Source organism: Onychomys torridus, chromosome 7 (assembly GCF_903995425.1).
Source record: "Onychomys torridus chromosome 7, mOncTor1.1, whole genome shotgun sequence".
NCBI lineage: Eukaryota > Metazoa > Chordata > Mammalia > Rodentia > Cricetidae > Onychomys > Onychomys torridus.
The window spans coordinates 1933490-1947369 of record NC_050449.1 but is presented as its reverse complement, the minus strand read 5'-3'; the positions used below and the strand labels follow the sequence as shown (position 1 = coordinate 1947369).

Here is a 13880-nt window from a genome sequence, read left to right as displayed (position 1 = left end):
TCCTTTGCTCTTGTTCCCAGGGACCGGTCTCTGCCCCTTCTCTTTCCTGCCCTCAATAAACTTCCCATATGGGCCCTATTTTATGGTGTGACTTCTCACTACTTTCAAAATACAACATTTGGTGCTATGGCTCAGTTAGGCTCTCCTGGCTGTCTGAGATGAGCAGGGACCCTGGAACCTGGTCCACCCACAACAGCCCTACATTCCCACCTAATTGATTGCTGGGACTCTCCATTCAACACTGACAGTTGGTAAGCCCCTTTCCCCACTTCTTCACTTCTGGCCATTTCCCATGAGTAAGGCTTTGTTTCTATACCACAATTGGCTTTTCTCAAAGTCCTGGTACCAGGTGACAGTGTCTTACTCAGGCTCTTAGGCCATCAGTCCTTGCTTTTTTCGATGATGGTCCACTGAGAATCCTGTGCCTCCTCATCAGTCCTTTCTGAATCTCTGGAATGCTAGAGATTCCAGCCCTTGGATCTTTTCTACATCACTCATGGAAAATGCACCTCCCACCATACTTACCACCCAACTTAAGGGCTAAACTTATCTGCCTTTGCCCCATTACCCTTTAAATATCAATTCAAATGGCCACTTACCACCCACCCCCCCCCACCCCCGCCTCCAATATCTGGTATTTCATGGGACCGTTGCAACTTCTGCCAGCAATCCAATAGATGGAAGAGGATACCCTGTTTTCAAGCTTTTTCCAAGCCCTTCTCTCTGCTCTTTCTTCCTGCTCTACTCAGCTCTCACTAGCTATGAGGCCTGCTGCTGCACCACTCTGTTTGACTGTGTTTCCCCTGCCCAGCCTCTGCCAAAGCAGTTACATGATTATCTGTCTCCAGATCCTTTTTCATGGCCTGTGCACCCTTTAAAAGTATCCACCAGGCAGAGCTCATGCCTCATCTCTTACCTCTTATTTCTCTCTTGATTCTAATTCCCTCTCTTGCCTCTTCTTTTCTCTTTTGCTTTTCTTCCCCTTGTCTGCCTGCATCTCTCAATCCTCCCTCTGATGAGGCCTTTAATTCTTTCACTCCCAATAAACCTCTTGCACTAATTCTGTTGTGTGTAGCATGTTTGCTTGGTGTCATTCCTTGGCAGGGCCTGCCAAAAGTACCCACTTCATGGACCTTATACATCTGTTTTACTCACAAGGGATCTGCTCTATTCCACCTGCAACAAATCTGCTTTCTCATTCACTGACAGGTTTGCCTTCCATTCAATACCAACAATTGGGTCTCTGGTGGGGCTACCCACCTCTGACCATTACCCTATATGTGAGGCTTCATTTCTCAAGCACAGTCCTCCTCACCTGCTGGTTTTTCTTGAAGTCCTGGTACCAGGTGACTGCGTCTCTCTAGGGCTCATAGCCCTCAGTTTCTATTCTTTGGATGATGATCCACTGAATAGCTCATGCCCACTTAATCTGAACCTCCCTGGATCCCTAGGATGCCAGAACATTCAGGCCTTTGGATCTTCTTCTCTTTCCCTTCCTTAGGAACTGTGTCATACATCTCCTTGCTCCCTTTGAGATATCTCTTAGAGACCCACTGACTATTCTTTGGGCCAGGAACTGAGAAAGAGTTTTCTTTTGCTTTGCTTCAAGACCTGCTTGTGTCTGTCTGCTCTCCCGCTCTAAACATTCTGTCTGTTTGCTGCAACATGCAAATCAGAGATGGAGAAGCCAGCTTCGTCTTGCTCAGCTCACACTGGTTCTCCCTTTCTGTTTACTCAACTCCTGCTTAATACTGTGTGTATGTGCAAGTAACTATTAACAGCAGCCATGTGGCTCCCCTCCATCTTGGCTGGTGATCTCATCATGATTTCTTGTGAGCTCTAGGGAGTTGACTTGGATCCACCTGAACAGCATCTTGCCAGGTCCAAGTGGTACCAGACAGTTCCACAAAGCCTGGACAGTGAAGTGAAACAACCCCAGGACTTGGCCAGCACCCTAGTTTTCTCAGGTCCTCCAAAGATGATCGATGACTCCCAGGCCATCAAGGAAGCAGTCTCGAGAACACAGTGCTCTTATCCCCACCTCACCTGCTACCCTTTTCTAACTCCTCACCTTTTTATAACAAACAAAAGGGAGGAATGTTAGAATTTAGACGTCTGCACTAGCCTGCCCGTAGGGTCCTGATAGGATACATCCTTAGCTGCAGCCACTAAGAGCACCCACTGTATGTATTTGCTATGTTCCTTTATAAAAGGCAGGCCCTGCCAGGCTCTTGTCTCTTTCCCTTTCTCTTCCTTTGCTTTCATCCCCAGGGACTGGTCTCTGCCCCTTCTCTGCCCCTTCTTTGCCCTCTCCTCAATAAACCTCCCACGTGGGCCCCGTTGTATGGTGTGACTCCTTGCCATTTTTAAAAGTAAAATACTTATTTTTTCTGTTTATATTCTTCTCCTTAATGAATATCCTAAGTGATATGTTTTCAATATTTAACAGTCTATAAATTCAGATTTACTGAGTGAAATATGAGCAGTATGCTCCCTGATAAGGGCAAGCAGAAGGCACTGAATTAATCCTGAGAAAATGAATTAAAATGCCCTTATGGCATTCTACCTTTTAATGTTTACTAACATATAGGAGTGAAGAAATACTGTCAAGATTTCATGCATTGGCTATATGCTAAAATCATTGCCCAATGTTAGTAAGCCAAAAGCATATGTATGTCATTCTAAACTACTACCACTGTTTGTTGAGTTATATATTCAATAGACACATTTCTAGTGGAAATCTAGTAGACATGTGGGTTCATATTCTATCTCTTTTTTTCTCGGGGGGGGGCAAACACAATACAATATAACAATTGAAATGTAATGAAAACAAATTACTTCATTAAATTAAAATAGGGTTATTTGGTTCTTTCAATATGTCAATCAAATATTTATTAGATATATTATAATCAGTACTTTGGATTGACATTCCCTGGCAATACTGTTTCAATCTGAAAATGTGTTAAATGAATATCACAAAAAAATTAAGAAATATTGACATCTTCTAAACTGTTAACACTGTTCAAATGAGATGGTTAATCAAATAATCATAAACACAACAGCCCCCTTAAGAAAGAGTTTAACTTGGAATTAAACTTTAATAGAAATTGTTGAAATATATTGAAAGCCTACATAGAAAATAAAACATTGCACTATAGAACACATGCATAAAAGTCAAGACTAAATATAAATGTATATATTAAAAATGCTTAAGTTTAGTGGTAAGAAATGTAAACCAAATCCATAGTTACTTTCAGACTCACAAAATTATCACATGTTTTCAATTTGCTATCCAGTACTGGGTAATATGACAAGGAGTCTACACCATTAAGTAACACATAACTGTTACGACTTTATACATCATTCAAGTGATTAATTTCCTTTGTGGGGCTTTAATTTCATCTTATAGCAGAAGAACTTTAAGCAATCATATGGATTATGTATGGAAGTATATTTTCTGTTTGATTTGTGACAAAAATATTTTTAAAGTAACAAATGCTAAGTGGTTATGGAAAGTATGTCATTTCAAGTGTATACTTAGAAAAACAGTTGCTATGGCATTTATAAAAATATTTGTTGAAGATTAAATTATTTTCTAAAAGAAAACAAGTTTGATAGATACAAAACAAAATAAGGCTGGGAGGTGGTGGCGCACACCTGTAATCCCAGCACTTGGGAGGCAGAGCCAGGTGGATCTCTGTGAGTTCAAGGCCAGCCTGGGCTACCAAGTGAATTCCAGGAAAGACACAAAGCTACACAGGGAAACCCTGTCTCGAAAAAAACAAACAAACAAAAAACAAAAAAATAAAACAAGACAAAACAACAATAACAAAAAAAAACCAAAATGAATAAGAGACAGGATGTGAGAATAAAGATAAAAATGAATGCTTGTACTATGTGATGAGGGTATCAGTATTTATCTCTTCCTGTGTGTTTAAATTTTTTGACTTTTAAAACATCGTAAGATTCACATTACCTTACTAATCAAGAGAGGAGACTATAAACAGACAGTTTACATTCAGGTAACAACAAGACTTTATGAAGAATGAAGTGATTTCTAAATCCAATCTAAGGACTAAAATATCTATTTATCTAATCCAAACAGCAGGGTTTCCCAAACTAACATAATAGTTGTGCATAAAGAAAAGAGATAAAACAGGACAAAACATTTTATGTATAATTGTATAAGTTAAAAACCAGTTCTTGAGATAATTAATTATTAATTGAATAAAGAGCTCTGCAAAAAGTCTTGAAATTTATGCCTCATAAAACAAGGAAATTGTCCCAATTTGTTTAACACATTCCTGAAGGAAATAGTTTATCAAATGTCTAAATAATGTCATTAACATTGATGAAGTTTTTGAATATGTTCCAAGAAAAAAATTTCAGAATAGGTAAAATACATGTGCTGAAGTGATACTCATCCTCCTGAAATTAATGCAAGTTAGTCTAAGTTCTCTTGTTTGATGATACCTTAGAAAATAAATTAGTTATAACACAAGAGACCAACTCTATTTTATTCTTATTAAAATGTGATTTAAAGACTATGCCATGTCTGAGTAAAATGCAAAGGAAAGATGCCTGAATCATACCAGATCTGAGTACATTCAACATGTCAAAGGAATGGAAACGCACATGTTAATTTTGTATAAGTGGTATAAAATGAACACACGGTCTTATTAAGTTATTTTCTCTGGAGGATAAGATAGTAGATACTTTTATACCTATTATGTTTTATCAATAAAAAAATAAACAAATGTGAGGTGTTTATTTTCGTGGCAATTTGGGGACATATCTTAGTAATCTTTGTTCTTTGAATAATTTTTTATGTTATCAAACAATACAATGTGTATTGTTTTGACATTTAATAAATACATATGTTTATAGGTGTCAACATACTTTTTTTCCATATTCACTCCCCTTGCCTAGTCTTTTTCTTTTCCCTTTACCTTGGCTCTGACCTTGCTGGTTGGTCCCTTCTTCTTATCAACAGCCTCCCTTCTGTCCTCATGTTACATATATTCCACTAGGCTCCCTCTCTTCTGTTCCACATCTTTTCTGCTTTCATAGTCTATGTGCATGCATGTGCACTCTCATGTGTGACACATGTGTGCACACACATATAGAGTTTAAATCTTGATATCACATCTTAGTGAAAACAGGTCATATTTGTCTTTATTAGTCTAGCTTGTTTCTTTAATTATAATTCACTGTAATTTATAGTCCACTGATTTTCCTCAGAATGTCTTGATTTTTTTTTGTTTACAGTATATTAAAATTTAATTATGAATATGTTCTTTACAGTCTTTACCTGCGCTGCACTTCTCAAAATTACGTCGAAGCATTTTTATCTAAGTTACCTTTTAGGAGTTTCACTGTTTCAGGTTTTACATTAATGTGTTTATTCTGGTTTGATTTTTTTTCTGTGTATGTGGGGCAAACAGGGTAAAATAAAGAAACCGAGTTTCATTATTGCAATTCTCAATATCAAGTTTCGCCAGCACTATTTGTTGAAAAGGCTACCCCTTTTCCCCAGTGTATGGTTTGGGCACCTTTGCGTAAAATGAGGTGGCTACAATTGGGGGTTTATTTCTGTAATCGAGTCCATTGATGTTTAAGTCTGTGCCTGTCACAGAACCCGTAAAGAATTTATTCGTCTGCAGTGTATTTTGAGAACAGAATGTGATTACTCCAGCATTACTCTTTCTGCTTGGGACTGTTCTGACTTTTCAAAGTATTTGTGCTTCCATATGAAGTTTAAGACGTTTTTCAGAGGCCGGCCTGGGACAGAGTCCCAGGACCGACGCCACACTGCTTTCAGCTGTCTGTTTTGCCAAGAGCAAGTCAAAAACCATTCTGGTAAGACTGGTGAGCCAAGCTGGGACAGGTTTCTCCTTCAATCACAAGAGAAGCCGACTCCAAGAAAAGCTGACTCTTCTGCATTATGATCCAATTGTGAACAAAAAAGTTCTCTTCGTGGAACAGAAAAAAATCCACTCCCTCTAAGCAATGGATTGAGAGTGAATTTGATTCATAAACGGGAAGATGGAGATGAGGCCTTGGCTCAGAGACCAGCAGTGTGTACTGAGGAAGAGGAGCCGCACAGCATGGCCGCTGGTGTGGTAAAGGCCATTGTAAAGGAGGAAGCCGAGAAAGGGTTCTTCACAGAGACCAGACATTTCTCTCTCTAGTTTTTATAGGCATTAATAAAAAATGTCAAAATAAAAAAAAAAGATGTTTTTCATAGTTGTATGAAGAATGTTCTCTATTGGTAGATGGCACAATGATAGACTAGAGCCTAAAACTCCACAGAAACCTCTTAGACCCGGGAAGCTCTTCCACAGACTTAGCTGATAGAAAACCATACAGAAGCTGGGCGGCAGTGGCCCACGACTTTAATCCCAGCAGTTGGGAGGCAGAGCCAGGCAGATCTCTGTGAGTTTGAGGCTAGCCTGGTCTACAGAACGAGAGCCAGGACACGTACCAAAACTACACGGAGAAACCTTGTCTCGAAAAACAAAAGAACACAAAACAAACAAAAAAACAAACAAACAGAAAAGAAAACCATACAGAAATCAGCATCCTTTCTATATACTAATAATGAATTTGTTTAGAAAGAAATGAATAATAAAGTCACATTCATATTATCTTGCAAAATACCTAGAAATAAATGTAAACAAGAGATGACAGATCTCTAGAACAAAAACCCAAAACACTGAAGAAAGAGGTTAAGGAATGTAGCTGCCGTTTTCTTTGGCCCACCAAGCAGCTTCCCAAATAAAGACAAGAGACTTACTGATGATGAATGCGTGTGCCAGTAGCTCTTTGAACTTACTTTAACCTGTTTCTGATCATCTGTGTTTGGCCTCAGGGCTTTTTACCTTCCTTTCATTCTGTCTGTCCTGCTTCCCTGCTTCACCCCGTGTCTGTCTGTCTGCCTGGCCACCAGTGTCTGTCATCTCTTTTTCTTTCTTTTTCAAGCCTAAATTCCTCCTCCTACTTACTCTTTCTGCTAAGAAGTCCACCTTTTCACTCACTATTGGTCATTCAGTTTTTTATTAGACCAATCAGGTGCCCTAAGCAGACAAAATAAAATAGCAATACATCTTTACATAATTAAACAAATGTAACATATATTTATATAGTTAAACAAATGCAACATATCTTTGCATAGTTATGCAAATATTCTACAAGTCATTAGAAAGTGAGAAAGTCCACTTCTTGCCTATGTTACTGAAAACAATCTACGGATTCAGCTTCCCCATCAAAATTCCAACTATATTCTCCACAGAACCAGAAACTTTCACTATTTAAGAACATCGAAAAATTGCAATAATAGTGTATTGGCTCCCCTTGTATTCTGATGATAATTTCTCCTGTTATTAATATTTTGCAGTATTATAGTACATTTGTTATGATTAATGAACCAATATTTCTAACTTATTATTAATTTTTCCATAATTTATTCAGAAATTCTCAGTTCTACTCACCTTCTATGCCAGACTCCAAGGCACCATGTTCAGTTATGCCATTGAAACAGTCTTTACCACTTCTTATGTGTTTGTTTCTAATGACCTGGACTATGGTTAGGAGTATTAGGCAGTTTTTTTGTTGTTGTTGTTGTTGTTTTGTTTTGTTTTGTTTTAAGAACATTCCAAAATGACCTTTGAAATTGTGATATTTGTGGTTAAGCAGATGTTATGCATTTGGGAGAGGAATGCCCTATGGGTTAAATATGATTTTTTTTTCACATAATATCTGGGATACATGCTGTGAACATGGATTTGTTGCTCTTGTTTTTGACCTTGAACATCAGAGCTGGGGATGTCTTTGCTCAGAATTTCTTCACTGTACTATTACTTCCCTTGCAATTCCACTTTCCTGGGGTCTGTTTTTAAAAAGGAAGTTGTGAGAGATGTTCTCACTGAAGCAGGGAACTAAAATCTGCCTCCTTGAAAATAGATTACCTATATAAAGTTTTCAGAACTCTTCCACTTGAGAAAGTTGTCTGTTGTTTTTAAATTAATAAATGAAATACATTACTTTTATGTTTAAATGCCATAATAACAAAAATAAATATATTTTGTTAAGATGGAGTAATTAATGCATAAAGTACTATTTCAACTACAAAATATTATTGTAAGAATTTGCTTTCATTTCTAGAAGAGAATTTCAATACTTAAAACATTTCTTAATAGCATGCAAAACACACTTCAGGTAGTGGTGCATGCCACTAACTCCAGCACTCAGGAGGCAGAGGCCGATGGACCTTGTGAGTTCAATGCCAGCCTGGTCTACAAAGCAAATTCCAGGACATCCAAGAAGCACAAAAGATGTTTATTATATATCAAATTTTCAAAATAGTTACAAAATTCATTGTTTTATCATATGACCAAAACAAATAAGATTACACTCTTAAATATGATAAGAATTACATACAAATTAACAATATTTTACTATCCTACTACTTAGAAACAAGACATTAAAAAAAAACAGGAAATCTGAAAAGGGTCTTAATTGTTTACCTCTCATTTCATTTGCAGCTGCTAAGGTCCCATTGTTTCTGTAATGTACTTATCCAAATAAAAACCAATGATAAAGAAAAATTTAACAAGTATAAAACCTACACATATTCCAAAGGACCTGAAAATTTAATATTTCCAGTCCTGAAAATCACATCTCTTTAACTATTATTATTATTAGTAGTAGTAGTAGTAGTAGTAGTAGTAGTATATTTTTCTGTTTTTACATACCACCACAGATTCCCCTCTCCTCCCTCCTCCAACCCTCAGTTTTCCCCCCAATTCACTCTCCATTCCCACCTCCTCCAAGTCAAGGTCTCACATGGGGAGTCAACAGAGCTTAGTACATTTTGTTGAGGCAGGTCCAAGCCCCTCCTCCCTGTACCAAGGCTGCACAAAGTACAGTGCCCTCTAGGCACTGGACTTCAAAAAGGATGGCTCACACACCAGGGATGGGTCCCAATCCCACTGTCTGCCTAGGGGTCCCCTAAACATTTCAAAATAAACACTATATTGCTTATCCAGAGGGCCTTGTCCAGTATCAGGGGGGCTCCTCAGCTATACAAATAATAAATGGGCAGAGAAAGAAATCAGAGAAACATCACCCTTTACAATGGCCACAAATAATACAAAATATCTTGGGGTAACTCTAACCAAACAAGTGAAAGACATGTATGATAAGAACTTGATAAGTTGCTGAAGAAAGAAATTGAGGATTATATCAGAAAATGGAAATACCTCCCATGCTCATGGACAGGTAGAAGTAACATAGTAAAAATGACAATTTTACCAAAAACAATCTTCAGATTCAATGCAATCCCCATCAAAATTCCAACACAATTCTTCACAGACTTGGAAAGAACAATACTCAGCTTCATATGGAAAAACAACAAACCCAGAATAGCTAAAAGAATCCTGTACAATAAAAACCTCTGGAGGCATCACGATCCCTGACTTCAAGCTCTACTATAGATCTACAGTAATAATAATAATAATAATAATAAAGCTTGATACTGGCATAAAAACCAACATGTGGACCAATGGAATCAAATTGGAGACCCTGACATTAATCTGCACACTTATGAACACCTGATTTTTGACAAAGAAGCCAAGAACATACAATGGAAAGAAGAAACCATCTTCAACAAATGGTGCTGGCATAACTGAATGTCAATATGTAGAAGATAGCAAATAAATCCATATCTGTCACCATGCACAAAACTCAAGTCCAAGTGGATCAAAGACCTCAACATAAATCCAGCTACACTGAACTTGATAGAAGAGAAAGTAGGAAGTAGTCTTGAACACATTGGCACAGGGGACCACTTCCTAAATAGCACAGACATTGAGAAAATCACATCTTAACCATCACTGTTATAATTAGTGGTAGTGTGGGACTTTCCATCAATCTATAAATACTCTACTCTTCTATGTAGAGTTTATTATATGTTGGAGAGAGAATCCCAACATCCATGCTTGGGTCAAAAATCCCAGTCTATCCACTCACTGTGCAAGCACTGGTAGTTAACCAAGTACTTAATCACTAGATTTCTTTTCTCATTCATAACACAAAGTTGCTAACAGTATTTGTGTCCTGTTTTTATAGTTGGGAAAATGTTTAGTGGGATTAAAATAGTTATACAAATCAGCACATAATAAATCTGAGGCATCTGCCTGATTTTAATTGTTCCTGATATTGTACAATAACATATAGGAGATGAATAATGGACTAAAGACAGGGATTTTTATAAAATCACTGCATATAACACATATGATGGCATATGGTGTTATAAATGTACATAGGTATAACAAGCAAATATAGAAATAGTAATAGTACCTAGGATGTAGTATATTAATATTTAAAACTATTCATAAGGATTTACTTTAATATTTTGTTTCAGTGTTTTCAGATGCTTCACTGGAAGCATGACAGAAGCGATATTCTGTTGTAAATACACTCTACTTTAAAAGACACTATAAACCAAACCTTAAAGCTTCACATCAATAGTTTCAGTACATTTGCCTAGATATTCATTTTCTAGCAGTATTCAGAAATTTAGATAATCCTTAAATTGACTTGAGGTAGTATTTTTTTTTATAATCTAGATGTGGAGCTATTATAATCAATGTTCAAGAATATTTAAACATATCTTCTAAATAACTTTCAACATATTTTATTCACATGGAATTTATTCTTATAGAGATTTTACAACCTCATATTTATTTTAGAAAAAGAAAATTGATAATTATCTATAAGCCATTTCAAACTGCTGGAATATCTTCAGCTTCTCTTTTTATTTAAAATTCACCATGGCATAATATTCCAAAAGTAAACAGAATTAAGAAAAATTTTATGTACATATGAGTTCTACCTATCATCTCTGTGTCCGTTTAGTTATGCTTCTATATATCTATGCACATATGTCTGCACCTATCACTTATCTAACATCTCTCTTTAATTTCTCTCTCTCTCTCTCTCTCTCTCTCTCTCTCTCTCTCTCTCTCTCTCTCGTGTGTGTGTGTGTGTGTGTGTGTGTGTGTGTGTGTGTGTGTATCAGTCTATCATGTGGCTACCATTTAGAATCTAAATTTTAGATAAATAGGTATAGATGTACAGACCCTTATTATATATCAGGTAGAGACAGATACAATCAGATGAAGCAGGATCATGCTTCATATAGTGACACTTGTTGAAATGGTTCTTTGTGACTAGCTATCCACATCTTCCTTCACTGAAAAACCAACAACATATCTTTGACTATGTATTATGCTTAAACGCTGCACTATATGATAGATGCACACTGACAAGACACAGATGCAATCCCTGCCCCCAAGGCATCTTAATGTCTAATTCAACACTATAGCATTTAAAAATGTTACTGAGTGACTAAAATGCTATAAATATATGTGCATGAAATGTAGTTATCAATAATCATACCTCAGAACATTTGACTATCTTCAGATTCAAATGTGATTGATCTTACCATAAAAGATGCCTATGTTTGTACAACAAGAGCATTTCTAGGATCCAAAGATCATTTACAATACATGGAGTGATGGAAATGATTTCCTCTTGGGGCTGGAGAGATGATCCCACAGTTAAAGCAGCAGTGGTCTGCAGTTTAGTTCCCAGGACCCACTTCAAGTAGCTCACAACCACCTGAAACTCCAGCTCCAGGGATCTGACAACCTCTTCTATATTCCAAGGGGACCTATATTCCTGTACATATACCTCATCACACACATGAATACCTAAAACAGTAAAAAGACAAATATGGGGAAAAGCCTACTATTCAACTATTCACTAATTTTGTGCAAAAATTTATGGTGAAAGTGAAGTAATGTCCAAACTCCCAAAAAGTCAAATTATGAAAAAGTCAAAGTGTTTTAAAATTTTATTTTCAAGTTATCTACCTCACCCACTGCCACTTCTTCCTTTGTCTACTTCTGGTTTCCTAGGAAAAAATAAGTTAATAAATTTTATTTTATTCTGGTGTATTTTTATAGGTATGTATATGTATGTCCTTGTGCACTCACATGTGAACAGAATCTGAAGCTTGTGATTTTTAGAACTAAGCTTGTGGCCAGAAACACGAGAAATTTTTTTGTTTTAATAAATTTTTCCATGTGAGTAGTCATATCAACCATATTTTCATTTCTGTACTTCTACTTTACTTCTATTCATGCATATATTCTTTATAAAATACATTCCCTAAATATTTGCTAGTTTATAATAGTGAATTCTCCTCTTTCGCTGACTTTTAGTCTGAATAGCAGGAATTTAAGTATATGATTTACAATTATTTCATCCTTACTTATAACATTTTTTTTTTCTGGATGATAGTTCCAAGAAAGAAAGCCTTTTGTTTAAAAAAAAAATCTAACTAGTCCTTTCAGTCTGTAGTGACTTCGCTTTTGTTAATAATGAAAATGATCACTGACATGTGGTTGCAAATATTTTCTTCTGGAAATTTTGTATTTCCAGGTGTATGCTTCATTTTGAATTATTTATTTTAAGGAAAATGTACAAAATTGTCTGAAACTTACATTCGCAATTTCTAATAGAAGAATATATTTTCAGCAAATATAAGTAATTAGATATATTTTGTAAGAGAAATTGTTTCAAATATTTCATTCAAAAAAGGAGCTACAATTCATATTAACTAGATGCAATAATTGTTCTAAGATAATATTCATATAATTAATTCTTTAATTATTTTTGAAATGATCAAATAACATTATTAACCATCACTTATAACATAAAGATATGAAATTTAACACTTGTTTGAGGTAGGATCTTACTCTATAACCCAGGTTAACCTTGAATTTAGAACAATTTTACTATCTCAGCTTCCTATTGTGGAATGATTTTTCTTGTTCACTGTGAAGATGTGTCTTTGCCAAGGTACCCTGTGACTGGTTTAATAAAGAGGTAAATGACCAATACCTAGGGAGAAAGTATAGGCAGGACTTCCAGACACATTGAGGACTCTGGAAGAAGAGAGACAGAGAACCCAGCCAGACATGGAGAGAAAACAGGAGGTACAAAATGAAAAAGAGGTAAAAACCACATGATAGAATGTAGATTAAAAAGATATAGGTTAATTTAAGTTATAAGAGCTAGTAGGACAAGCTTAAGCTAAAGCCGAGCTTTCATAATTAATAGTAAGTCTCTGTGTCATTACGTGGGAGCTAACTGCCCAGACAGAAAGACTTGCGCTACAGCTTCCCAAGTGCTGTAGTTATAAGAATTTTCCATCTTGGCTGGCATGAAATCATCACTCTCTGCAAGTACTCATTTACCAGAGAATAACAAGAAAATCTTTCAACTAACAATCAGTGTTTAACAATTGAAAAGCTTTGTTAAGATCCATCTCTTGTTTAATGGTATTAAAGTGTTCCAGAGACAGACTACTACATACCTGTTAATTCAAGGAGGCTGAAGCAAGATAATAGAGTACATGGAGTCCTCAATGGGTTGTACATAATAAGGCACTGCCCATAAAAACTAAAATCAAAATTGATGTATCTTTATAGTCAATAATCAAACTGATCATTTTGGAATGATTAATATAGGGCTTCAGATAGAAGATGATGATAGTTCCTAATCTCTTCTCAACCATCTCATTTCAGTTAGAGGAGCATGCCCAAAAATAGAGAAAGTTCAGGATACTTCATAAAACAATATAAATTAAAGAAGTCACTGTAATTTTCTGTTGATTAAATATTAACCCTATAACAGTTTTCTCCTGTGATTCTCATAGGCAATGTTAACTGTCCTTGATTAAAGCCTCTTGCTTAGCAGGATTATAGAGGGCTGGAATCTCCCTTTAAAATCAGATAGCTACTACTTAAGGG

The 13880-nt window shown here is 36.2% G+C and overlaps 1 protein-coding gene across 1 annotated transcript in view; it reads left to right on the top strand.

Annotated features, from left to right (window-relative positions):
* The window catches only part of LOC118586908 (39S ribosomal protein L33, mitochondrial-like), a 104123-nt gene extending 98103 nt beyond the window's left edge, over positions 1-6020 (top strand). Inside the window, exon 2 of the mRNA XM_036192355.1 lies at positions 5757-6020. Within this exon, the coding sequence (XP_036048248.1) occupies positions 5757-6006 (250 nt within the window). The 3' untranslated portion in view covers positions 6007-6020. The remainder of the gene's footprint in view (positions 1-5756) is intronic.
* The last annotated feature ends 7860 nt before the right edge of the window (positions 6021-13880 follow it).